General features: G+C 30.9%; 2 protein-coding genes and 1 long non-coding RNA gene across 3 annotated transcripts; 1 reads left to right on the top strand and 2 right to left on the bottom strand.

Moving 5' to 3' along the window:
• Nucleotides 1-5,874: 5,874 nt before the first annotated feature.
• LOC128036093 (uncharacterized) lies at nucleotides 5,875-6,723 on the bottom strand. The gene is made up of 2 exons (XR_008192964.1): nucleotides 6,402-6,723; nucleotides 5,875-6,299 (listed from the first exon to the last, which is right to left on the bottom strand). It is a non-coding gene; the product is annotated as an uncharacterized LOC128036093 (long non-coding RNA).
• A 10,635-nt stretch (nucleotides 6,724-17,358) lies between these two features.
• Nucleotides 17,359-17,950, bottom strand: LOC105781784 (uncharacterized). Its single transcript, XM_012606312.2, has one exon. The coding sequence runs from the start codon at nucleotides 17,851-17,853 to the stop codon at nucleotides 17,596-17,598; it is 258 nt and encodes an 85-aa protein (XP_012461766.1). The 5' UTR covers nucleotides 17,854-17,950; the 3' UTR covers nucleotides 17,359-17,595.
• A 2,858-nt stretch (nucleotides 17,951-20,808) lies between these two features.
• On the top strand, nucleotides 20,809-24,705 carry LOC105783743 (uncharacterized). Its single transcript, XM_012609368.2, has 8 exons — nucleotides 20,809-20,975; nucleotides 21,769-21,850; nucleotides 22,137-22,332; nucleotides 22,700-22,854; nucleotides 23,098-23,241; nucleotides 23,368-23,471; nucleotides 23,620-23,800; nucleotides 24,442-24,705. Exons 2-8 carry the CDS (start codon nucleotides 21,779-21,781, stop codon nucleotides 24,517-24,519), a joined length of 930 nt encoding a protein of 309 aa, XP_012464822.1. The 5' UTR covers nucleotides 20,809-20,975; nucleotides 21,769-21,778; the 3' UTR covers nucleotides 24,520-24,705.
• Nucleotides 24,706-26,005: the final 1,300 nt, after the last annotated feature.

Raw genomic sequence — 26,005 nt, 5'->3', positions numbered from 1 at the left:
GTATTATATGATAGGTCCCTCCTCTCTTCCCATATTTGGTATATATAGGTCTTATAATGCCTGAAAAACGTAAAAATAGCGTTTTCCCTCGTGTTTGGAGTGTAGATCATGATTTCCACACGGTCTAGCACATGGCCATGTGGTTCACACAACCTTGTGACCAGCCTTGTAGCCTTTGTACCTTACTCCGATTTTTCAGTTTTCACTCTTTTTGCTCCCAAATGCTCTTCTAAGTATAGAAACATGAATTTAAAGTGTTAAGAGCATAAAATTCACCATTTTAAATCGAATAATCACCCAAAAAAGCATTAATAAATAGGCTAAAACATGTTACTTTTGGATGATCTAAAGACCACTATTCATGATATGTCTACCCCTTGGATGACAATCGGAGACTTTAATGCTATTCTTTCCCCTAGTGAAAAGAAAGGTGGGCAATATCCTGGGAAGAGGTGTTCTTTTTTGGGGGATTTTATGGATTTGGATGGTAATCAGAGACTTTTATGGATTTGAATTATTTGGGTTTTCGTGGTCCTCTTTCACTTGGCTTAGAGGCGGGATCCATGAACATCTCGATAGGGCTGTTGGTAATAATGTGTGGCTTACTGCATTTCCTCATAGTTTGGTGACTCATCTCCTGCGAATCAAGTCCAACCATAGGTCTCTACTCCTTATTCTAAGACCTGAGGCCAACTTACCCAAAGGTAGACCGTTCAGATTTGTTGTTGGATGGGTTGGACACCCAAATTTTTTGGACTTCGTTAAGGACAATTGGAGCTTTAATGGAAACATGACTACTTCCCTTGATCAATTTACCTCTAGTATTAATCATTGGAATAAATCAGTATAAGGTCATATTAGAAATCGTAAAGGCCATCTAGTAGAAAAATTATGTTATATTCAGAGGCAAATGAAACGATCAGATTCTGATTTGTTGAGACAATTAGAAATGGAGGTTCATGAAGATTAAAAGAATGTTTTACATCATGAGGAGCTCCTTTTCATTGATGATTGGCTCCTTTTCATTGAAGACTTGGTGAATGTATTTCGGTCCTTAGATGGCCATAAACATCGGTCTCGAGAAGGCATATGCCCAGGCCCGAATATGTAAAAAAGAAAACTATTGTTGTTTTTATTGCTTTATTGTTGTATTTTATTGTTTTATTGCTATTTTCTTGTTGTTTTTTCACTATTTTACTATCATTTCACTATTATGTTGCTACTATTTTATTGTTATTGCTTGGATATTGTATAACTCTTGTTTTATTGTTAATTTTGTTACTATTTTAGATGTATTTGTTTGTTAAGTTGTATATATCTTAATGTTATTTGAGTATACATATTATTTTTAAAATTTATTTTTATTTTGTTGGGAAATATTTATTTTAATATTTTTTATTATTTTTATGTATTATATATTTTTAAAAATTATATAAAAAAATTTAATGCGGGCTAGGCCGGGCTTGGACAAAATTTTAGGCCCATTTTTCGAGCCAAGCCAAGCCAGAACCTAGCAAACGGGCCTAAAATTTTGGTTGGGTCTAGCCCAGCCCATGGACACATCTAGTTTGAATACACAAGTCATGTTTTATTTATAAATATTTACCTTAAACATTGGTTATACTTTACACAAATTAATAAATGTCATGTAAAATATAATAAATTATACTTTTTAAACTAAATTAAAAAATAATAGAAAAAAATCTCTTCTTTAACATTATTCTGTAAAATCAAATTTAGTTTATATTGAATTATATTATTTTGCATCAATAAACCTAACAAAACAATGAGATGGAATCATAAAAAACCCCATATATTTGTGTTTATCCCTTTATTTTGATCAATTAAATTACTTTAAACAAAAATTTAATTAATATTTATATAATTACAATAAATATTATAATTAATATGAATTTACTTTATAGTGTGAGATAGAATTATAGTTAGTACATATCATATTAAAATATATATACATACACATTTAACTTCATATAATATATCAATTGTTATATATAATTAAATTACAAATAGTGAGTGGTTTTGTTGATTCCTAGACGCAGTTTTGTTTCATCTTTCCTGGTTGGAATTGAACCATTGACCCATTCTGATTTCTTTGCATTCGACAAGACAAATTTGTCACAACAGGCCTTTTTGGTTCTTGTCTTCTTGGGTGCAACACCTTCCTTTTCGCAACTTATTCGAGATAGCTTGAAAACAGGTTTAGACATGTCGATCAATCTTATTTCTCTTGTTTCGGTTTTGAAAAAGTGGAATAAAGAAGTGTATAAGCATATTGCTACAAGGAAGCGTTCACTTGCTCGTCGTATCGAGAATATCCAAGCTGCTTTGGATCATAAGTGCTCAAAGTTTCTCTTGGAACTTGAGATGGATCTGCGTTTTGAATATGAAAAAGTTCTTGATGAAGAGGAGTTACTTTTGCTGCAAAAATTCAGGATAGATTGGATTCACCAAGGAGATAGAATACCAAGTTCTTTCATACCAAAACTCTCTCGTGGTGTAAGTTTAACAGAATCTTTGCTCTAAAGATCGATGGTGCTTGGTGCTATAATGATAAAGCCCTCTAGAGAGAAGTTAGTTTTTTTCTCATCGTTGTACTCTCTGACTAATCAAAAGCGGGTTAGTATTGGGCCAAGTTTACTGTTTTCGTTGCCCCAAACCCAACTATCTTAAATTTTATTTCGTCCTTCGTGACATAAAAAGTATATATCACTGAAATATGAAATATATAACTGAAAGCCAGATATATGAACCATTATCGTAATCCACATTCCTACACTTGCACATTTGGATTTGGAGCAGGTGCAAATAGACGCCCTCGTATATCCATTATCGTAATCTACATTCCTATACTTGCACATTTGGATTAAGATATATGCAAACATTTGATCCGAATCTACTAATATAACACCCTAAACCCGGTCTAAACGTTATGATCGAATCTGGCGATGTCACATTGTAACACCCCTTACCCGTATTCGACGTCGGAATAGGGTACGAGGCATTACTAAAAGACATACATTTGCATACGTATTAAACCGAGTTACAAAATTTCATCCGAATTAAAACTTTCAAATTTTTAACGTGCTTTTATAATTCTTTACAACATATCCTCGAAATATTATATTCATAACAAATAGGGCCTACGAGACCCGATATTTACTCATGTAATTCAAAGCTTCATTTCCATTTCATTCAATTCACAATTTCTCATGTTCACAATTCAAATCAATTTCTCAATCCAATATATATATTTCAATCATCTAAGAATATAATTCAAGTTACACGAACTTACCAAGCTAAATTGCAGAAATACCAAAATTTAGGGACATTTTGGTAATTTTTTTATTTTCCTCGAATTTCCACCCAATCTTGATATAAATTATTATTTCATTCAATTTATTAATTTAAATAATAAAACAATTCATTTCATGCAATTTGGTCACTTTTTGACATTTTACAAAATTACTCTTAAAATTTTACTTTTATTCAATTTAGTCCCTGAACCTAAAACATGTAAATTGGCTATTTTAAAATAAATTCATATTAGCTGAATATTCAAATATATTTTTCCTCCTCCTCCACTCCATTCCACATCCTTGATATATACATAATACCACTATTAACTTGTTTACTCATAACAAGCTGTTCACTTGAGTCACAGTCACTAAATTAATTATATCTTAAGCTACAGAACTCTGAATTGAGATCCAAAATTTTATCTGAAACTATACTCACATATATTATTATCATAAAATTTTCATAATTTTTGTTTAGCCAATAAGTACATTTTATTTTTAAAGTTTCCCTATTTCACTATTTGACAGTTCCGACCCTCTTCACTAAAAATTAATTATCTCTTTGTACAGAATTCGGATGATGTTCAAGTTTATTTCTATTGAAAATAGACTCATTAAGGATTTTAAAATATAAACTATAACCCATAATTATTTTTTACAATTTTAATGATTTTTCAAGTCAGAACAGGGGAACCCGAATTCATTCTGACCTTGTCTCACAAAATTTATTATATCTCATGATTTACAATTCCATTACTTACACCGTTTATTCTATGAGAAACTAGACTCAATAATATTTATTTCCATATTTTATTCATACTCTAATTCTATTTCCACAATTTATGGTGATTTTTCAAGGTTAACCTACTGCTGCTGTCCAAAACTGTTTTAGTGCAAAATGTTGATTACTAGGTGTATAACTCCCTTATTCCCTTTCTCTATAATATTTCCCATCACTTTCACTTATTTCTCTTCACTAATATATCAAGAACATAAGACCTTATATAAGAAAACTCTACTAGAACATTATTTCCATGCTTTTTCAATATTATCAAACTTAAAAATATATTGAAATCTTGGTGTTCTTACCTTGTGCTATTGATTTCAATCTTTAACTTGATTTTCTCTCTCCTCCAGCTTCTATTTCTTAAATCTAACTTGATATTCTAGCTCCCCATTGTCTCCTTGTTATTCTTCTCTCTTGGAAGCTATGGAAATTCTTTTTATTTCTAGGTGAAAATGGTAAATTTTTTGTGGAATGGCCAAATTGTAAAGAAAGCAAAATTTTCTTTCTTCTCCTCTCTTCTCACGTTAGTTGCATGGAAATATGGTGGAATGGATGATTCTTCATCTTCCTTTTCTTATATATACTAAATAAAATACTAATAAAATAATAAAATATCATTTAAAAATCAAATTAAAATATTAATAAACTAATATTTATTTATTTAATATAAAATATCTCCAACATCATCATTATCTTCTAGATTTCTCTCTCTTCTAATTGACCATTTTTCCCTTCATAATCTTTAAAAATTTCATCCTTGAGTCATCACTTAATTTGGTAAAATTGTGATTTAGTCCCTCAAAATTCTTCACCTTTTCAATTTGGTCCTAATTCATCCATTTTCCTTAGTTTCTAGATTATTCCACCCTTAAAATATTTACACTATTGGTCCTTCAAATTTTTCATATTTACACTTTAATCCCTCAAATTTTGAGTATTTACTCTTGGGCAATAAAACTTTTCTCACTTTTACGATTTAATCATTTCTTGAATTAATATGTCATAATATAATTCCCAATGTTGCCATAGCTCAAAATTTCCCTTTTGTCACTTTATTTCCTTATTTTACTATCAAGGATACCTACTTTCTTCTTGTAGTAATTTTCGGGTATTACAACTAATTACAAAATCAATACTTCCAACAAGGTTTGAATACAAAAGTCATGTTTTAATTATTAATATTTACCTTAAACATTGGTTATACTTTAAAAAATTTAATAAATGTCATATAAAATATAATTTATTATAGTTTTAAATTTAAATATTAAAATTATTAGAAAAATATCTTCTTTTAACATATTATTCTCTAAAATCAAATTTAGTTAATTTTGAATTATATTCTTTTGCATAGTAAATTTAACCAAACAATGGAATCATAAAATTCCTATATTTGTGTTTATTCTCCTTTATTATTTGATCAATTCAATTAGTTTAATTACTTTAAACAAAAATTAGTTAATATTTATATAGTTTAAATAAATATTATAATTAATATGAATTTACTTTATAGTATGAGATGTAATTATAGTTGTACATATCATATCAAAAAATATACATGCACATTTAACTTCGTATAATATATTAATTGTTATATATAAATAAATTACGAATGTATAATAATTATTACATAATTATGATATTATAAAAGTACTTTCTTTTATTAATGATATGCAACCTAGACTTTAAATATGTAATTGATTTTATGATAAATTGTAATATATACAATTAATATTATCTAATTTTAATTGAGTTAAGGATTAATAAAAATAATTGGAGAAATTTATAAAATGATTTTGTAAATATATTGATAAAAAACAAGATAGAAGGTTACATAAAAATTCAAACTAATAATTAAACACAAGAGGGGCATCCTTTCTTCTCTACCAGCCTCTAATATCCATATATAAGCACACACACTGTTGGGGTAACATGCAATCAAATCCATAGAAACTAAGCCTTCAATTCTCCATGTCTAGAAAGAAAATAAAGCTTGCCTACATTACCAATGATTCAGCAAGGAAAACTACCTACAAGAAAAGAAGCAAGGGTCTGGTGAAGAAGGTGCGTGAACTCATACCCTTTGTGGGATTGAAGCTTTTGCTATTATCAACTCCCCTGATTTCGGCTCTCAAGCGGAGGTATGGCCGTCCCTCGAGGATGCCCGACGCTTGCTGTCCGAGTTCAAGCAGCTGCCCCTTTGGAAACAAAACAATAAGATGTTGAACCAAGAGAGTTTCCTTGAGCAAAGCTTAGCCAAAGATACTCAACAGCTTTGGAAACTGCAGGAGGAGAATTACCGGAAGGAGTTGAACAAAGTCATGTTCGAAAGCCTGAGTGGAAATGGGATATTGCAGAGTTTGAATACGATGGATTTGAATGAGGTGGGTCGATTGGTTAAGCAAAATTTGACGGATATTGATGATAGGATTCGTGTGCTTACTAAAGCGTCTCGTTCCTAAGGATGTTATTGACTGTGCTCTCTGGTTCTACTGCCTATTTTGTCTTGGGTTATATAGGTGTATTAGTTTCATTGTTCGCTTGTGTTATGTCGGCCAAATATTTACAGTCAACTCGAATATTTTATGTGGCTATCGTCTTCGTAATAATCGATATATATCATTTCCCCCATTTCAGATTTCTGTGGAGTCATTGCTGATGAAGGCTTATTTGCAGAAAAATAACATTTTTTTTTTTAACTAGAAAGAACAAAAATATTAATGTTTTGTTTTTATGAGTTTAGATTAGTACTCAACTATTTGGTTTTCTGATACAAAGAGACAGTTTTTACGCATACTTTCTTTCTACCCGTACTTTGAAAGCGCTTAAATCAATGTTGTCTTAGTTGTTATAATAACAACAATTTCAATTCAGATGTGGTTCAATCAACATAATTGAAGAAATTTATAAAATGGTTTTATTAATATTTTGATAAAAAACAAGATAGATGGTCTAGTAATAATAATAATAATAATAATGTATTTGAATGTTTCATTATCGCTCGGATTTATAGATTGATTCATCGAACGCTTTATCGAAAAATTTATTATGATTGACGATTTTTCTTTTCTTTTTATGATTTTTGTTGTGAGAATAAATTATAATAAATAAGTTAAGTTCGTGAAATGAAATCTCTTACCTTAAACTTAATATGAGTGAATTTGAAATTAAATTAAAACTTTATTTAACTTTATTATGCAAATCAACCTCTTAATAGATTGAATACAAATCATGCAGGGGTTAACAAGAACATGTCTTCTTATGCATCTTGTAGTTTTCATGATAATCTACTTGAGTGGATTGGACATATTGTTAGAGAATTCATGGTTAAAAGGAGATTTGGCTTTTTTCCAGTCAAACTTCCATGATTGGCTTGAGAATAATCGTAAGTCTAACAGCATGTTGAGCTCTAAGTTGCCATGAAGGTTCTTTTTTATTTGGTAATAAAGTATTCATTGTTAATAGTAGTGATTAATTCTCTCACTATATATGTTCTCCGAAAAAGGTAAACAATTGATCGTGCTACGTGATTTATTCTCATAATTAATGGTTCTATTCTATTTATTTCTTTATTATGGGGTCTGTGAAATTGTAAAAATAATAAGGTTTTACGTTGCTTCTGTATGTTAACAGTACAGGTGGTTGTTCAGTTTAAAAATTTTGCACTTGTTATTTGTAAGGCCTTGTATAGTGCTATCAACCAAATAGCCAAAGGGCCAAGGTTGGGCAATTGGTCTAAGTCAAACATTGGAACTTAGGGATGACAATTTGGATTGTGAATTGGATATTTGACTTGAATTTTGTGGATTCAAATAATATTCGGATGTTTAAATTACTATTTATTTTGGATCTGGAGTGGATATAGATAGACTCCCTCTTATATCCATTATCAAAATTCACATTCTTGCACTTGCAGATTTAGATTCGGGTATCCGCGAATATTCGAGCCAAAACTACTAGTTACAAAATCAATGCTTCCAACAAGGTTTGAACACAAAAGTCATGTTAATTTTAACTATCAATATTTACCTTAAATATTGGTTATACTTTACACAAATTAATAAATGTCATATAAAAATTAATTATATATTAAAAATTAAATATAATAATTAATGATTAAATTAAATATAAAAATATTTTTAAAAATCTCTTTTTAGCATATTATTCTCTAAAATGAAATTTAATTTATCTTGAATTATATTCTTTTGCATTAGTAAATCTAACCAAACAATGAGATGGAATCATAAAATCCCTATATTTGTGTTTATCCACTTTATTATTTGATCAATTTAATTAGTTTAATTATTTTAAACTAAAAATATTTATATAATTAAAATAAATATTATAATTAATATGAATTTATGTTATAGTGTGAGATATAATTATAGTAGTACATATCATATTAAAAAAATAATATACATACACATTTAACGTCATATAATATATCATTTGTTATATATAAGTAAATTACGAATGTATAATAATTATTACACAATTATAATATTATAATGTACTTTTTTTATTAATGATATGCAACCCAAACTTTAAACATATAATTAATTTTATGGTAAATTGTAATATATACAATGAACTTTATATAATTAAGGCAGATTATTTATGATATGTATCCCTATATACAACTATGTTATTATAATTTATATTTTTATATTAATAATATGTAAGCTTAAACCCTAAACGCATGACTAACTATATAATAAATTATGTATACAATTAACATTTAAGTTACTTCATATTGTTATGGAACTTTGAATTGTTAGGCATATTTAAGTTGGTGTGAAATTGTTACGTTTGATTTGTTTAGGTTGTTATTTAATCACTCTTGTTAATTTGTATTTATTTATTGTCAATTATGAATAAACTGTATTTAAAATTAATTTTTTTGATTTTCTATTATTTTCGAATTCAAATATAAATTTTGTAGATTCAAGTATCTTACATATAATTGAAAATGTTAAATTCAATTTTTTTTCTTTTGCATATTGTTATAGAACTTTTAATTTGTTCGATATTCTTACGTTTAAGTTATTAGGTATGTTTAAATTGTTACGAGGTTATTAAGTTTAATTTGTTTGGATTGTTATTTAATTACTTTGGTTAATTTACTTTTATTTTATATTATTCTAAAGATTCAAATTCGGATTGTTACGGATTTGGATATCTGATAGATAATGATATTTAAGTTAAATTTAGATTTGAATAGTAAAATCTAAATAGTTTGCGGATTTGAATAATCCAAAAATTATATATATATATATGACCTGTTACCATTCCTAAACTTAAATTCTAAAGACAGATGGGGCCATTCAAACAAATTTGAGAATGGCTTCAGCAGGTGGCCTGAACGTGCCGAGAAGGGAGAGTGGATTCATGGTTTATGTTAAAGATAGGGAGAACAGACAGTAGGGAACTTTGGGGCGTCAAAGAGGGTTTGCGGCGTGCTAAGAGGTTGGGTATTCGTCAACAAACTGTTAAGATGGATTCTTTGATGGCTGTTAAATTTTTAGAGAATCCATATGATGACTCTCACCCCTCAGGCACCTTGCCGTGAGACTGTTTGGTCATGAGTAGAGAAGGTTGGGTAATTGAAGTGAGGCATATTCTTAGAAAGGGCAACAAATGCGTATATCATTTTGCAAATCTTGCTCAGGATAAATCTTAAATTTCTAATATAAACTTACAAGGTTTACTTGATTTAATTCAATTTTACTAAGTTAAGGAAGTCGATTACCTTGATCTAATCCAAACTAATCTTAAAGATATATTATCATAAGCAGTTTGGATGTCAAAGATGAACTTATTATCATCTAAAATATCAGCAATAATCAAAACCTAAGAATATTTGTTGTCAAAATTTGTCAACTCAGACATAACAAGTTTCTGAGTTGAATAACGGAACACCAATACGCACCGCTTAAAACTAACTTAACATATTTAAAGTATTAATTCTCTATCATAGACATGATATTAAAGAAAATTGCTTTGGAAATCATTCGAAGAGCATCAAAAAAAAAATTCAAACCTTCTTATTGCTACAGCTACGTATAGCTATTTGGTTGAGTGCAAATTTAAGTGATCATGCTAATAGCATAACAAAACTGCATCACCTACTTGATATAATTCTTGCACATTTAGTTAAAGTAAGTTAAACTCATTGCATGTTGTAATTAAATTAAGCTTAAACCATAAAATATACTTAAATTATAATTTTTCTTTTAAGTTAATACTTAAATTTTTTTTATTAAAAGTTTTACCTAAACTATACTCTGTTGATCAAAGTGCTATGTTCTGTTGCCTAAATTACTCCAATCGTTAAAAAATTTTTACTAATTATTTTGTGGCACATGCAATTTTTAACTAAAAAATTCAAAAATTTTGAATATTATTTCTATAAATTTTTAAAAAATTGTAAATATATTCATCTTTTTGTTTCACTCAAAAACTTTGGTTACAAAAAATTCAAGAACTCATCGAAAAATTCATCCAAACCCAGTTTCTGGTGACAAAACCTAGATTCTGATGAGTTTCTTTCCCCTTTTAAAACCTCAATTTTAATTTCTTTCTCACCCCGATTCCTTAATAATAACTTTCTTCATTTTTTTCTATATACTTTGCATTAAATAATTAAAGTTGGGTGAACTTGCATTATGAAAAAGAAACCCTTTAAAAACATGAAACTCAAATACTAAAAAGAAGCTAAGTAAAAAAATGGTAAGATGATTGCAAAATGTTTTTATCTAACGATGAAAAAAAGTGTATTAAAAGAGAAGAAAGAAACGTGGCTAGAGAGAGTAGGTAAAAATTGAAAAGTTTTAATTTAATGAGTTTTATAATTTAATTTAATTTAATCTTTTCTTTTAATTTAAAAGTGTCATGTGTCACAAAACAATTGATTAAGAGATTTTTTAACGGTTAGAGTAATTTAGATAACGAAGTATAGGGCAGATACCATTTTGTGATTTAAACATTAAATTAATTTAATCCTAGAAATAACCAGAGCTACGTTATATATCTGTTCTAACAATTTGATTTTGATTGTTTTAGCATAGTCATTATAAAATTTCTTACAGATTGAGTGTCTGAGAATAAGATTGCAACAAATTTTGAGTAAATTAGGCTTACATTAGAGCTTGTATCGATTCAATAGTGAATTCATTTCTAGACTAAAAGATCTAAGTTCAAAATCAAATTACATAAACAATTTTGGGGCACTTTTCAGCTCTGCTATGTTAGTGAAGAAGTTGTTATAATCTGCCAATGATGCAGATCAGTCCATTAATTTCCAAGGTATACCATTTCATACTAGTCCATACTGTAATATTCTTGTTGGTTATTTATGTTGAATCCGAACCAATGATGATATACATGAATACGATTCTGATCCCTATCTTGCAGCTTAATTATGATGCAGATGAACTGAACTCCTAAATTATACAATTCCAATGCCATTAGCCCACAATCCACAGAATAACGATTCCATTGCCTTGGTGTTAACTGATCCTAAGCATGTTTACTGGTATTCTTGCAAATAAACAAAACAAACCAAAAGCCATAGCTTATTTAAAGTATTCATAGACGTGATATCATAGAAATTTTGCTTTGGAAATCATTGCTAGTGCATCAGTAAATAAATTTCAGACGTCGTCATTGCTAGTGCTGCATATATATGAGCCATTTGGTTGAGTTTGAATTTAAGTGATAATGCTAAAAGCGTAACAAAACTACAGTAAATCTTGCATATTTGGTTAAAGTAAGTCAAACTCATAGCATGTTGTAATTAAATTAAGGCTTAAACGATAAATGTACCTGTTGATACAGTGTACAATAAGGAGGATAATAGAGAGGAGTAAGTAGTGGTGCTAAGAAGGTCAGTTCACCTAAAGAGGCAGAAAGTCAAAAAGGAATAAGAAAACAAACTGATTAATTGTAGAGAGGATAATTGCTCAGAGCAACTTTAAGGTCTCAAATGTTTATCACTTTTTCATCGTTGAGAGGGTATTTATAGGTTTGACATCACATAGTATGTGAAGAATGTGCAGCGTGAGGTCCATTCTATTATGCCTTTGATCAGTATGAGGTTGTTATGCTAAGGTGAATCTTTATTGCCTTGAGGGTGTATTCACACTTGAAGAGTGTTCACACCTAAAAAGTGAGTGCTTGTCTTATCTTAGAAGAGTGAGAAGGGCTTGTTAAGAAGGCCTTCCAAGCAGGTTGGTCATGAGTACAGGAGGTTGGTACTTCTTAATTTGGTCAAAACGGAAGGTTAAGTAAGGCGCTTTCTCATATAAAGTTAAAGAGAAAGTCAACGCCGTCTGTCTTGCTGACACGTGTACAAGTTAAGGAGAGATCTAACATTGCTTAAACTTTTTTGTATCAAAAGAGATAATTGTACTCTGAAAAAATCTCTTAACCAATTATTTTGTAATACAAAATAATTTTTAACTTAAAAAAATCCAAAACATAATTGAGTAGGAAAAAATTACAAGATGATTTCAAAAAAAAATTTATATAACTATATTATATTATCTAAGTTAGCCAATCATTTAAAAAAAATTAGCCAATAATTTAAAAGAGCTAAGTAGAAAAAGTGGCAAGATGATTGCAAAAGAAGTTATTTAAAAGTTCAAAAAGTGTATTAAAAGAGAAGGAATAATTGTGGGGAGAGAACGTAAAAATTGAAATGGTTTCATTTAATTAAATTTATTTTTTATAATTTAATTTAAAAGTGTCACATATCACAAAATAATTTGCTAAAATATTTTTTAACAGTTAAAATAATTTAGATAACATAGTAGAATATAACTATCACTTGTAAAAAATTTAGATACCAATTTAAAAAAACGATATAATTTTAATATCATTTAGCGATTTAATAAACCTTAAATCAATATTCTGACTTACATTATATGTAAATAAATATTTGGAATGAACCATCAGTTCTAATAATTTAATTCTTTTTCTGTTTTAGCATATTCATTTTTAAATTTCTTGAGGAATTTAGGTTTAATGTTTACTATTTTTGAATAAATTTATAGTTGAATACTAAATCTCTATAAACTACAAAATCAAAGTTCAAAATTGCAACAACGCATGCAACAATCTTGCTTTTACGTACCACGTTGGAAAATATGTATTTTAGTGAAGTTGTTATAATCTGCCAATGTTGCAGATCAGTCCATTAAATTTCCAAGGTATACCATTTCATACTAGTCCATACTGTAATGTTCTTGTTGGTTATCCAAATATATTTATGTTGAATCCGACCTTACATATGAACGAATGATGATATATATGAATAAGAATCTGATCCCTATCTTGCAGCTTAATTATGATGCAGATGAACTGATCAAAATTTCCAAATTATACACATTCCATAGTCATTAGGCCACAATCCACAGAAAGAACAAACCCATATTCATAACCTCTCTCACCCATTATTAAACAAATCTACTCCTTGAAAGGTAACATTTCTTAAAACTGAAAATGAAATGATTAAATATTAATCATATGGTTAGGTAGTTCTCCACTTTTCCTAGCCTGTTTCTTCTTCTTTTAGCCCAGTGATCACAGCTGTATGCATGTATATACACATAGGAATAAGGTTTGCAGATGTACTAGTAAAATAATTAAAGGCTTTGCTTCTTCTGACTGGAATTAAAGCATTACTTGAGTGAAAAAGAAGCACCAGCAATTAGAAATTTACACTACCATGGGTGCCTAACTTAGGTGCAAAATGGCTCTTCAACAATAATTTAATAATACAGATACCAATTTGAAAAGCAAGCAAGGCATTATCTAGCATAAGACCAGTCAGAAATCAAGATGTTGACTGGATTCTGATTCTAAAGTTTTGGAAGCCTACCAAAGTGGGGGGCTTGACCTTTCAACAAATGAATCTCCCCCTTCTTTTACTGTGAGCAATGAAGGTAATTAACTAAGGAACTTTTCTCACTTTATCTCCAATTGCATGCTTGGCTTTTTATGGTCTTTGAATCTTCAATATTATCCATCTATCTTAGGTTACTAGGCATGTAGCCCATTTCAAAGCATGAATTGTCTTTTTAACTCAGATGCTTACTAGCCAAAACCTATAAGCAATTATCATTCAAATGTTGAAGAATCAATTTGCTTTGGAATTTTTTTTGAGTTTGTATTATATCTGATTCTTCTCTTATAAGCTGAGCAGTGAAAAAAAATGAATGGATGTTTTGCTAAAGACTGAATGGAGGAGGTTTAGTGGAAAATGCATTTAGCAGTTTAACTGAGAATCAAAGCCTTATAGATTTTAGAAAAACTAAAAATATCATGGCTCTTTGTCCCCTTAACTAAAAATGAGCAAGTTAGTCCTGTACAATAAATCAAGGAGTAAACTAGTCATTTTAGTTAAAATTTTCATTCATTCCTACTAATAAAAACTTGTATAGATAACAGAATAACCAGACAATTACACATAGCGTGTCACATGTACCTCATATCAACATACAAGGACTAGTTTTTAACAGTAGAAATGAATGAAATTTTTAATAGAATGATCAGTTTACTCTTTGATCTAAGGATTATTTTGTTCATTTTAAGTAAAAGAGATAAAATGTAATCCAATTCTTAGTTATATTACTCTCATATATAATATACATTATATAAGGCGAATACCTAAATACTGCATTATATATCGTAGCTTTGCATTAGATATTAACCCAAATTTTATTTGGCAATATTAAGTTCGGATTCAATTAAAATTATGGATTACTCCATGATAATTAAATTTATTTAAAATGTAAATATTCTTATTAGGAGGAAGTTTTAGTGACATAAGATTTCTTGTTGATCAAGTAATAGTTCTATCGGTAGAGATGAATCTTCACTGAATTGTATTGTGAACAGAGTTTGTAACATTATCTATGTATTAGGGAAGTGATTTTTTATCTTTTCTGGATCGTCTCGTCTTGTTATTTTTCTGCTTACGAATTCTTAATCCTCTAATCATATTTGCTTTCAACATTAGGATGATCTTCTCATAGACAAGTAAGAAGCCCCAATTTTGAGCACAGTTGATTAATTAAACACACATATATATATGTAAAGGGGAGCCTGTGGACATATGTGTATGTATGTCTATATGTACAGTAATGATGGTTTACATGAACTTGGTTAAATGATTCCTTAGCCGGCAAACAAGATTTTAATTCTCCACTATAGATGGATTAGCATGGTCTGGTCTAGCTGAAATGAAAGAATCTGAACTGTGTACACTACAGTGTGAGTATTCAATAAGACTAAGTTATGTAAAACACAAAGTATTATATTGGAAAATAAAAAGAGGGGCTCATAGCTCATTGCCCCCATTCTAATGCTGCCAAAATATGAGATTCTGATGTGACTAAACAATGCAGCTTAAAAGAGAAAACTAAACCTGAGATTATATCTGCTTGGACAAACACTATTCTGCAATATATATTATGCTTCAAAGGAAAGCTCTCTCAGATTACCATTAATTAATTGAGATTTTCTTCTGATTATTAGCCATTCGAATAACACAGTCCAGCTGGTTTAATGCATCTAGATATATGAAAATGGACGATTTGCTAATTAATTAATGAAAAAAGTGTAAGATAAGAAATCAAAAGAAAGGGAAAGAAAAAGTAATGCCTGGAGGAGCTGAGAACCATTGTAGAGTACTAGAATGTAGAGTGGGGTACAATTGAATGAGAATCGAAGGGTTTAAATAGATGTGTTGCGAGTTGTCCAAGCAGACAGCATAGAACTGAACCATCAATTATGTTTAAAAGGTTCCCCCATGGGATCCAAAGGAAAAGCACACCACTTGTATTACTTTTAATGGTCACCATTCCATGTATACAGCTGTACCAGGAGGCAACAGACAAACACAAGCATATGTATGCATGCATGTATGTATGTTACATGCATGGATATTAATGATCCCTTTTTCTTTTTACCTAGTTTGTGCTTTCTAAGACTAGGCATAGGAAGAGCATTACAAGGGAAAGTGAAAAGGAAAAAGAACCCTTTAAAAGAAATACAACAGTGGGCACATTTACATTTACATTTGCATTTTGCATATGGATATATGGATATATATTTTAACTATTGGGAAGTAATAATTAAGTACAGAAGGTGAGATATTTTCATTAAATAATCATATATTACCTGGCATGGAAACACGTGATTAAACGTATTGAACCAACAGATGATTAATATATATACATATGCTTTTGTAAAGCATATTTGTATGTTTCTAAGCAATTTCTAATTAGAAAATATAAACAAAGTGTTCTCATTTATAGCAAGATTCCTTTCTGGAAGACATAAGGGGGGTCCAGTCATCCTATTGACAAAATGCAAAAAAAAAACAAAGAGATTCTACTTATATATATTTATGCATTTGCTACAAGGAAAAAGGCTCAAGGCTGGATGCCATATCACATACCTTTTAGGACGATTTCAGGAGGTTTTAGAGCCAATTCTCGCCGTTGGTTTCTTTCAAGTGCTTGACAGTACTACACCATTTTTATTATTGTACGGCTTTAACTTCTCTTTTCAACAACATTAATCCGAACTTGTGATTTTCTAAGTTGGCTAATTATTACATAATTACTATCAGTTTCCAGTCGGGAATATATACGTATGTGTGTATATATATATATATATATTTGTCCATAGAAAAGATTGTATTTCTAGTACTACACAAAGGAATTAAAACCTAAAAGGACGTGACTGTGATGCCTGAGTGATGAGAAATGAAATGATATTGATAGATGTGCATGTATTATGCACATCATGTAGTACAATATTTGATGTGTTGGGAGCAAGCCACAGCCCCTATTCGTGGAGATTTGTCAGATTCCATTAACATGCATGCAGGATGCTGTACTCTACTCTCTTGAAACCAAAGCTAGCTTTAATCAATTAAAACCTGAGGAAATTAAACCATCTTGGATTTCATAGCTCAAGCCACTATTGATTATTACATATTGATATGAATGAGGGTAATCCGATCTTTGAAAGAAAATTGCGAAGTAATTTCCAGGTTATTTAAGGAACTCCACATTCATTACTGTCTCATCATTTAGGAAGCTCCAATGAAACTGATATCACATGCTTTAAACATTTTTGGCTTTCTGTTGATGTAAATGGTGCTTGCTGGATGCTGGATTGGCATATTGTTCATGTTGTAGTGTATAAAAAGAAGTAAACAAAACAATCATTTACAGAAACTTGAAAGAACAGAAGCAGTTTTTTGTTTGCTATAAGAATCCAGATGATGTTTTATTAATCATTCACAAACTATTAACAACTGATAATAATTGAGGAATAATTTAACAACAAAGAAAGAAAGAAAGATGATTTGAAAAAGGAAAACTATAGGATAGAAGGAGAAGTGTGTTGTTGATATGAAGAGCAGAGCAGGAGCAGGAGCAGGAGCAGGTGCAGGGCGGGGCGGGCCTTTGTTTTTTTTTTTCAGCCAGCTTGTTGATGATGGATGGCTTCAGAAACACGAGTTGCATGGAAATTAGCAATGAAAGCTGAAGCTCTCTTGTCGATACCGGGCTCAGCAACCACCCTGTGAGTATTGTCTTCATCACTGGGATAAATCTTCCTGGCGGCGCCCCAAGCATCATCCCCATAGGAGTAAGAATCATGGTCTCTACGGCCCTTCTTGCCTTTAAACAAGCTAGTGAAGAAAGAGAAGGACTTCTTGTGCTTGTTCCCACCCATAGCTAAACTATAAATGTTTTTTGTGTTTTTTTTCGAGTCGCAGAGTTTAGCAGGGGGCTGGATATGGGTGAGTTTTGCAGTGCTGTGAAGTGTGGTTTCGAGGTGGCCCTTTTTATAGCAAGTGACCTGTAATAGAAAAGAATAATTGAGGGGTAAGATGAAGGACACGTGTAGGGATTAGATGAAATAGGAAGGGGGTGTGGTGGTGTTGGACTTCATACATCCAAAACATGTGTTGTGGTCCGTTGGCTTGGTTTGGTTGTTTGACTAAGGAAAAAAAAGAAAAAGGAAAGGAATGGTTGGGAGATAAGAACCTGAAGTCTTGGGTCTTTGCCTGTAAATTGTTCCATGCCATATACCACTCCATTGCTGAGAATTAAAATGATTGCCAACTTGGCAATACTGTAACACTATATACCTGTAGTAGTATTCACCTTGCCTTCCCTTCCATACCATTGGTTTTTGTTTTGTTGATGGCATGTAGTATCAATGATATAATTGGAACCCCAACAGCATCTTCCTACACTTATTGATGGCCGAGGATGAGGAAGAAACTGTTTGCTTTTGTTTTCCAAATGCACATATCATTATTATTTATTATGTATTCATCTTATTCAAATAAAATAATTTATTAAAAATTATAAAATATTGTTCAATAAATTCGTTCATGTTTACGAATCAGTCGATTTTTTCTCTCTTAAACTAATATCTTAATCCGATCAATTTGATCGACCGATTTAATCCGATTCTGAAAACACTAATTTTCATTCCATTATGATCTAAATGTTTTTTGTTTTGATGTTTATAAGTTAAAAACTTGTGATTATTTAAATTAATTTGAATTGAAATTTATTTTTATTTAATTTATATATTTTTATAAGCTAAATATAAATATTTTATATATTTAAATATAGTGACTAGTATAGTGAAAATAACTTTGAAATACTGGGAGGTTGAGTTTTAGGAGGAAATTTGAAATACCGAGTAAAAGTGTTGTTTTTATTTTAAATGACCAACAAACTGAATTGATTTAAAGCGGTAGAATTCAATTTGGTTTTTGGTTTGAATCATAATAGCATAGGATAATCACAAATCTTTTTCATAATAATTGATCTGAAATCAAACTGATATCATCTCTATTGGTGACATAAGTTCAAATTTTAATTAAAAGGAAGTTAATTCAAATTGTATCAAGCTTAAAATATAACGTTGTTAAATTATTAGTAAGTTTATCTTTTAGTTATTTAATTTTAAAAGGTTACAAAATAATTATTAAATTATTTAAAAGTTTTCATTTAAATCACTGAATTATTCAAGAGTTTTTATCTGAGTAGACCTGTTCATAGATCGGGCTATTCCCCCAGGCCCGAAGGGTCACTCAAAATTTGGGAAGGTTTGGGTAAAAATATTACGCTTGTAAAATGGGCTTGGGCAAAAATATTAGGCCCGTTTAAAATATGGGCCGAGCTTGAACATTCAAGGCCCGATCCTGGCTCAACCTGTTTTTAAATTTATAATACTTTATATTATGTTATGTTTATATATTATGTAATTTAGAACACATTAAAAGATAAACCTATACTAAATATATAATACTACTCTAATGTAAACATTAAAATAATGTTAAGATGATTATATCAAAATTTTCAATAAATAAAAATTGTTTAAATTTATTAAATATTAAAATAATATAATATAAATATTTTGAAAAAAATAATATGGGCGAGCCTAAATGGGTTTGGATTAGTCTTTTACAAATATGGGCAGGTTTGGGCCAAATTTGAAGCCCATATTTTAGGTCGGGCCGGGCTTAGGCAAGCGTGAAGTATGTTAGTATCATGCTTAGGTCTGGCCCGAACCTAACCTGGTCCATGAGCACCTCTATATCTAAGTGACTAAATAAAAACTTTTGAATAGTTCAATAACTATTTTATAATTTTTTGAAGTTGGTGACCAAAAAATAAATTTTATAATAGTTTAGTAACCTTGGGTGTAATTTACCCTAAATTTTTTATAGTTTTAGCTTGGAACATTTTTGGGTTAGAGTTTGATGCTAGGGTTGTTTGAGTTAGATAATTTATGATTTGTATTGGATAGGTTTGGATTAGAGTTGTTCATGAGTCGCCCAACCAAAATTTTAGGCTCGTTTGTTAGGTTTAGGTCTAATCCGACTCGAAAAATGGGTCTAAAATTTTATTTAAACTCGACTTGTATAAAAATGCTAAATTTTGGGCTTAGCCCACCGTATTAATTTTTTTATGTAAACTTTTTTAAATAATATACTACCTTAAAAATATTAAAAACATTAAAATAAATGTTTCCTAACAAATTGAAAATAAATTAAAAGAATATGTATACTTAAATAACACCAAGATAGGTGCAACCTAACAAACAAATGCTTTTAAAATAGTAACAGAATTAACAATAAAACAAGAGTTATATAATAACATCAAAATAGTAGCAACATAATAGTGAAATAGTAGCAAAATAGTGAAAAAACAACAAGAAAGTAGTAAAAAAAAGGGTAAAAAAAGAGAGCAAGAAAACAATAAAAGAAAAACAATAATTTTTTATGCATATTCGGGCTGGGCTCGGGCCAAAAAAGTCTTACCCGAGGTTCAACTTGTTTTCTAATATTTATTTGCCAAAACTCATTTTTTGAGCTTATATTTTTACCTAATCCCTCTCACTTTTCGGGTGGGCATTCGGACCTGGCAAACCTAATTTGGATCATTAATTTTTTTATGATTAAATCAAATTAAATAAGGTTTGAGTTGATCTGATTGAATCTTTCGGATTCGGGTTAGAATTGACGGATGTAGTCATTTGGGGTCAATGTTTGGGCTTACTTTCATGATTATATATTTGGGCCTCAACGGCGATTGCTGGAAATTATTATCCAGCAGAGAAGATCAGAGCCCAAAGACATACGCTAACGTTTGTTTAACTCATTTTTTCAATCAATTAAGAAATCAAATCGAGTACTTTTCACACGTTCATCAATACCCTACCAAGTTGAAGAAGGTCAAGCTGAAGCCGCAGAGCTGAAAAATAAGAAGGTCTCATCTCACCGGCACCAGTTGTTGCGTTTCACATCCATTTCTCTCTCTTTATCTGCTCCGGTATTGCTTTTTCTTTTCTTTTCTAGCTATTATTTTCTGTGTAATGTATAATCCCTAGTTTCTTTTATTTGAATTCCATGCTGATTTTAGTAATACCAGATTAATGCTTTCTTCGCTTTGATATCTCTTTCCTTTGCCTATTCACTAAGCTACTTTTGGTTCTTGCCATATATACATGTATTGGTAGGGGCCAGGGAGGTTGTGGGATCTGGTTCTGTCTTCTTTATCATGGTGGTTTTTTTTTCTTTTTGTGCTTATGGTTCTTAAAGTTTTCTCTCTCTTTTTTTTAACGATGATTCTTGCTTAGAGATTGCTCTGTCAGCTTGGAGATTGAATCTAATTATAAAAAAACCCTTATTCCACAACGGGTCTTCGACCTGCTCAGTTAATTGCCTCCAAATGCTTATTGGCACCTTCAAACTTGTGTTTCTGCTCTCTTTGATGGACACTATGAATATAAGTTTCTGATTGTTTACTTGGACTGCATATAGGATCAACTTTAATTCCTAATTATATCTCAATTGCTTCTCTTTTTAAAAAAAAAATTCACTTATTCTTCTCCAACTACGTCGATGATATTGCAATGTTATGACTATTTCTATTCCATATTATTATGCCTCAAATCACTCAATTGCATCTTAGTTTTTAATTAACATAAGTTTTCTTAATCGCTAAACAAGATGTTTGATGGAACGTTGAACACCTTTGTTTTCTGTCATGATTCCCACCTGTATTTCATCCACTAATGACATCTTTGATTAACTTACTAGCTTTTTGTTCTCTCATGGTGTAGGTGGTATAAAATGGACTACCGAAGATACAACAGTTCTCAAGGGGCAAACCTTGGAACTAAACAGCAAATTTCAGAAGAGCAAGTAGGCAATCTCATTTCTATAATTTCACATCCATTTAAGTTCATTTATACTCAGATTGAATCTCTTCAATTACTGTTCTACTTTTTTTGTTTTAAGAGGAGGTTATAATCGAAAAAATCAACTGACTTATCTAACTCCTTTCTTTTAAAAATCTACTCTGGGTATTCTTACTATGGTTCTGTACTTGTAAAGATACAATAACATTTCTGATATATATGCCCACTTTGTCTTCCATGTTTATGATTGTTGATGTATTGAGCTTTATCATCTGCACTTTCTGGAATAGGCATACCAAGATTCTCTTGTTGAGGATTTGGCTGAAGATTTCCGCTTGCCAATCAATCACAAGCCAACAGAGAATGTTGATCTGGATAATGTTCAGCAAGCAACGTTAGATACAAAGTTGAATTCTTCAAATGTTGGGTTTAGGCTTCTTCAAAAAATGGGTTGGAAAGGAAAGGGTCTTGGGAAGGATGAACAGGGTATGTTAGTGTTAAATTCCTATCATTGAACTGCATTTTCCTTCTCCATTATGGGTCTTTCTTTATTTGGCATCTAACTAGTTGGAAAATATTCTGGGATAAATAATATGAAGCTGGAATTTAACATGAACTTAGTAATTTTACCCATGATTACTATACGAATAATTTCTTAATGCAGCTTAGATTTTATTTAAGTTCTGGGCTTGACATTCTCCAATAGTTTTTATTAGGTTATGACATAATTTTATTAACTTGTTTCTTTGCTGTTTTTTTTTTTTCATTCTTGATTACTCAGAATCCTGACTGGCCATCCATTCCATTGCTCAAGCTATTTGTTTATCGTTAACAATTATTTTCTGGTTAGCAGGAATAATTGAGCCTATAAGATCTGGGATTAGAGATCCGAAGTTAGGGATTGGAAAACAAGAAGAAGATGATTTCTTCACTGCTGAAGAAAATATCCAGCGTAGGAAACTAGATATTGAGGTTGAGGAGACTGAGGAACATGCCAAGAAACGAGAGGTATGATTTTCAACTTGTAGATAATCACTATAAGTTTCAGCGCTAGATAATAATGAGGTTGATGCTTTACATTTTGTGAAAACCTCCATTAGCAGAAGGCAGCATATAGCATATATGTGTGTCTTTTGATCGGAATGGTATATCATAGGGGAACATCAACCTCGGAAGCTCTTGTCAATTTCATGCAGTTTTTATTACCTGGTGGCTTCTACTGCCTGCTTCGTGCACATTATGAAAATCCAGGTGTTAGCAGAACGTGAGCAGAAAATTCAAACGGAGGTGAAAGAAATACGCAAGGTGTTCTATTGTGAGCTTTGCAACAAGCAATACAAATTGGCTATGGAATTTGAGGTCCATCTGAGTTCATATGATCACAACCACAGAAAGGTAAATGGCCCAGTTCTTTCACTCCCTCCCTAAACACACCCATGGACTGCTCCTTTTCCTACTTTTGATCTTTAGGTAGTTTTCAATGTTGTCTAACCTGTAACATCATTTGTTATTTGCTTGCAGCGCTTTAAAGAAATGAGAGAAATGCATGGTAGTTCCAGTCGTGATGATCGACAAAAGCGAGAGCAGCAACGTCAGGAAAGAGAGATGGCTAAGTTTGCTCAAATGTATCTAATTAATTGAGCTTTTATATCTCCATGGTTTTTGAAATAATTTTCTGCTTCACGTTATTATTTGAGCTGCATGTTATAGTGCTGCTAATCAGTTATTAACCATTTTATGTCTTTTCATTTTGTTTTCTTTAATGTGGTATAGGGCTGGTGCTCGTAAACAGCAGCAGCAGGAGTCCCGGGAGGAATCTGGGCCTGCGACTGCTCCTGCTTCTTCTCCTGCTCCTGCTCCTGCTCCTGCTCCTGCCATTGCTACTGCACTTGCTGATCAGGAGCAGCGAAAGACGTTGAAGTTTGGTTTTTCTTCTAAAAGCAGCAGCTCTAAGGTATGTGATTACAGAGTAACACTTTATCCGTGCTTGATAGGTACTGAGATTGGCAATAAACTGCATATTTGTTTATTATGCATCCATAAGTATGCATGTTAGAACATATATCATCTAGGGTGCTAGGTTTTATTGTTGAATACTGAAGAAAATTCTGACATATATAAATTCAGAATATCCATGTGATGTAGGAAAATAATCTGGCTGTCTGAAATTAAATTTTATGGCCTACTCTCTAATGACTCTGCATTCCGTTCTCAAAAACCATTTTGTGTCTGATCATGTAACCCAAGAGTTTTTTTCTTCTATCAATTGTCTCTGTCCCATTAATGACTTCATTGGTCACAGTGAGAGTGAACTTGTGTGAGAGTGAATTTCTTGGTCACAGTGATGTTACAGTGCATGTACTATGACATAGAATGGTAGATGAGTAGGTTCAGGTTGAGGATAAAATTATGGAGTAGGGATCTACATTTCCTGTGTTTCATATGGTTGGAACCACAATTGCATAAGTGATAGCGATGTAACGAAACAACGGACTGGAAATTCGAATCCTTAATCTGTTGCTAGTTTAAAGTTTTAGTGGAGCTGACTTTGAACATGCCTGTGACAATCTTCAACTTTGTCCCCTCATTTTGCAGAATGCATCTGGTAGTGCAGTGAAGAAACCAAAAGTAGCTGTTGCATCAGTTTTTGGGAATGACAGTGATGATGAATAGATAAAGTTAGCTATTTATCTTCTTAGGCATGTTTGTGTTATGTAATGGTTTGCATAATCCCTAAGATTGTTGTGACAATGATGGCCATATTTCAACATTTTATGTATTTCCTGTTGTCTATTTAACATTATGTGAAGTATGTTCGATTTGTGAAACAAAAGATGAACTATTAGTTACTGGATACAAGTAGAATGAGCTACATTAGGAGTCCTCCATCTATGTTTTTTTTTTTTTTTCACCTCATTATGAAAAGTTATAAAATGATCACTTAACTATTTAATTTTGTTATTTCGCCACTCAACTATCTTAGATTTTTAACTATTTTTACATTTGCCTGTTGATGACTGAAACAGATAAAATTAAATAGTTAAGTGGTAAAAATATACTAATATTGAAAAAATTATAGTTAGTACAACTACTAACCTGCCATTATTATCACGTAAACCTTCTATTTTTTCATTTTGGTGCTTTATTTTTCCTAATTTGGTACTTACAGGTAAACCATTTTGAAAATAATCTTATAAAGCATCATGTGGTGTCTTTATATAAAATAAATAAATAATTTTTTATTAAAGGTATATAAATATTATAAAAATATATATAATTTTTAAAAATAAAATTTACAAAAAATTGATAATTAAAAAAATAGTTGAAATTAATAGTTTGATTGAGGGTTTGTCGTAGAGGTGCTCATGGGTCGGGTGGCCCGGCCTGGCCCGACGGTCCGCCCGAAATATGGGAGGGTTTGGGTAAAAATATAGGCTCGAAATATGGGCTTGGGCAAAAAAACGAGGCTCGTTTAGAAAAAGGGTCGGGCCTTGGGCACCAATTTTTTGGTCCAGGCTTGGCCCGACCCGGCCCGATATAATAAATATATTTATTTTTTTAATTTTTTTAATTTTAAAATATTTTTAAATTTTTTTTAAAATACTTTTTTTTAATTTTTAAAACAAAATTTTGGTATTTATTAAAAAAATGGGCCGGGCCGGGCCTGGGCTTATGATTTTTTTCTCGGGCCGGGCCTGGGCAAAATTTTTTATGGGCCCGACCTGGTCCATGAGCACCTCTAGTTTGCCGGCTTTTATTTTTTTAATATAATATATATTATATTGATTTAAAATGTAAAAAAATCATATATAATGGATAAAAGTTTATAATTATATATTTTAAAACTTTTGAAAAATATTTTTATAATTGTTTTCATTTTTTGTAATAATATTATCAATTTTAACTAATTTCTTTTCGGGCAAATTACACATAAAAGCCTATTTTTTAAAAAATTTACCGAAATGAGTCCGGTAAATAATTATTTATCGGAATGGCCCTATTTCCCCGTCAGCGCGTCCACGTCAGCGCGATGTCAGGGGACGTGGCAGGAAAACACTTCCCTAAGGAAGCGTTTTGCCTACATGGACAGAAATTGCTCCTTCAAGGGCGCGCTTTATGTCCAAGTAGGCAAAACGCTTCCTCAAGGACGCGTTTTGCC

The sequence above is a fragment of the Gossypium raimondii genome, chromosome 13 (genome assembly GCF_025698545.1).
Source record: "Gossypium raimondii isolate GPD5lz chromosome 13, ASM2569854v1, whole genome shotgun sequence".
NCBI lineage: Eukaryota > Viridiplantae > Streptophyta > Magnoliopsida > Malvales > Malvaceae > Gossypium > Gossypium raimondii.
The sequence above is the reverse complement of the archived record's forward strand: the minus strand, read 5'-3'. Positions and strand labels throughout refer to the sequence as shown.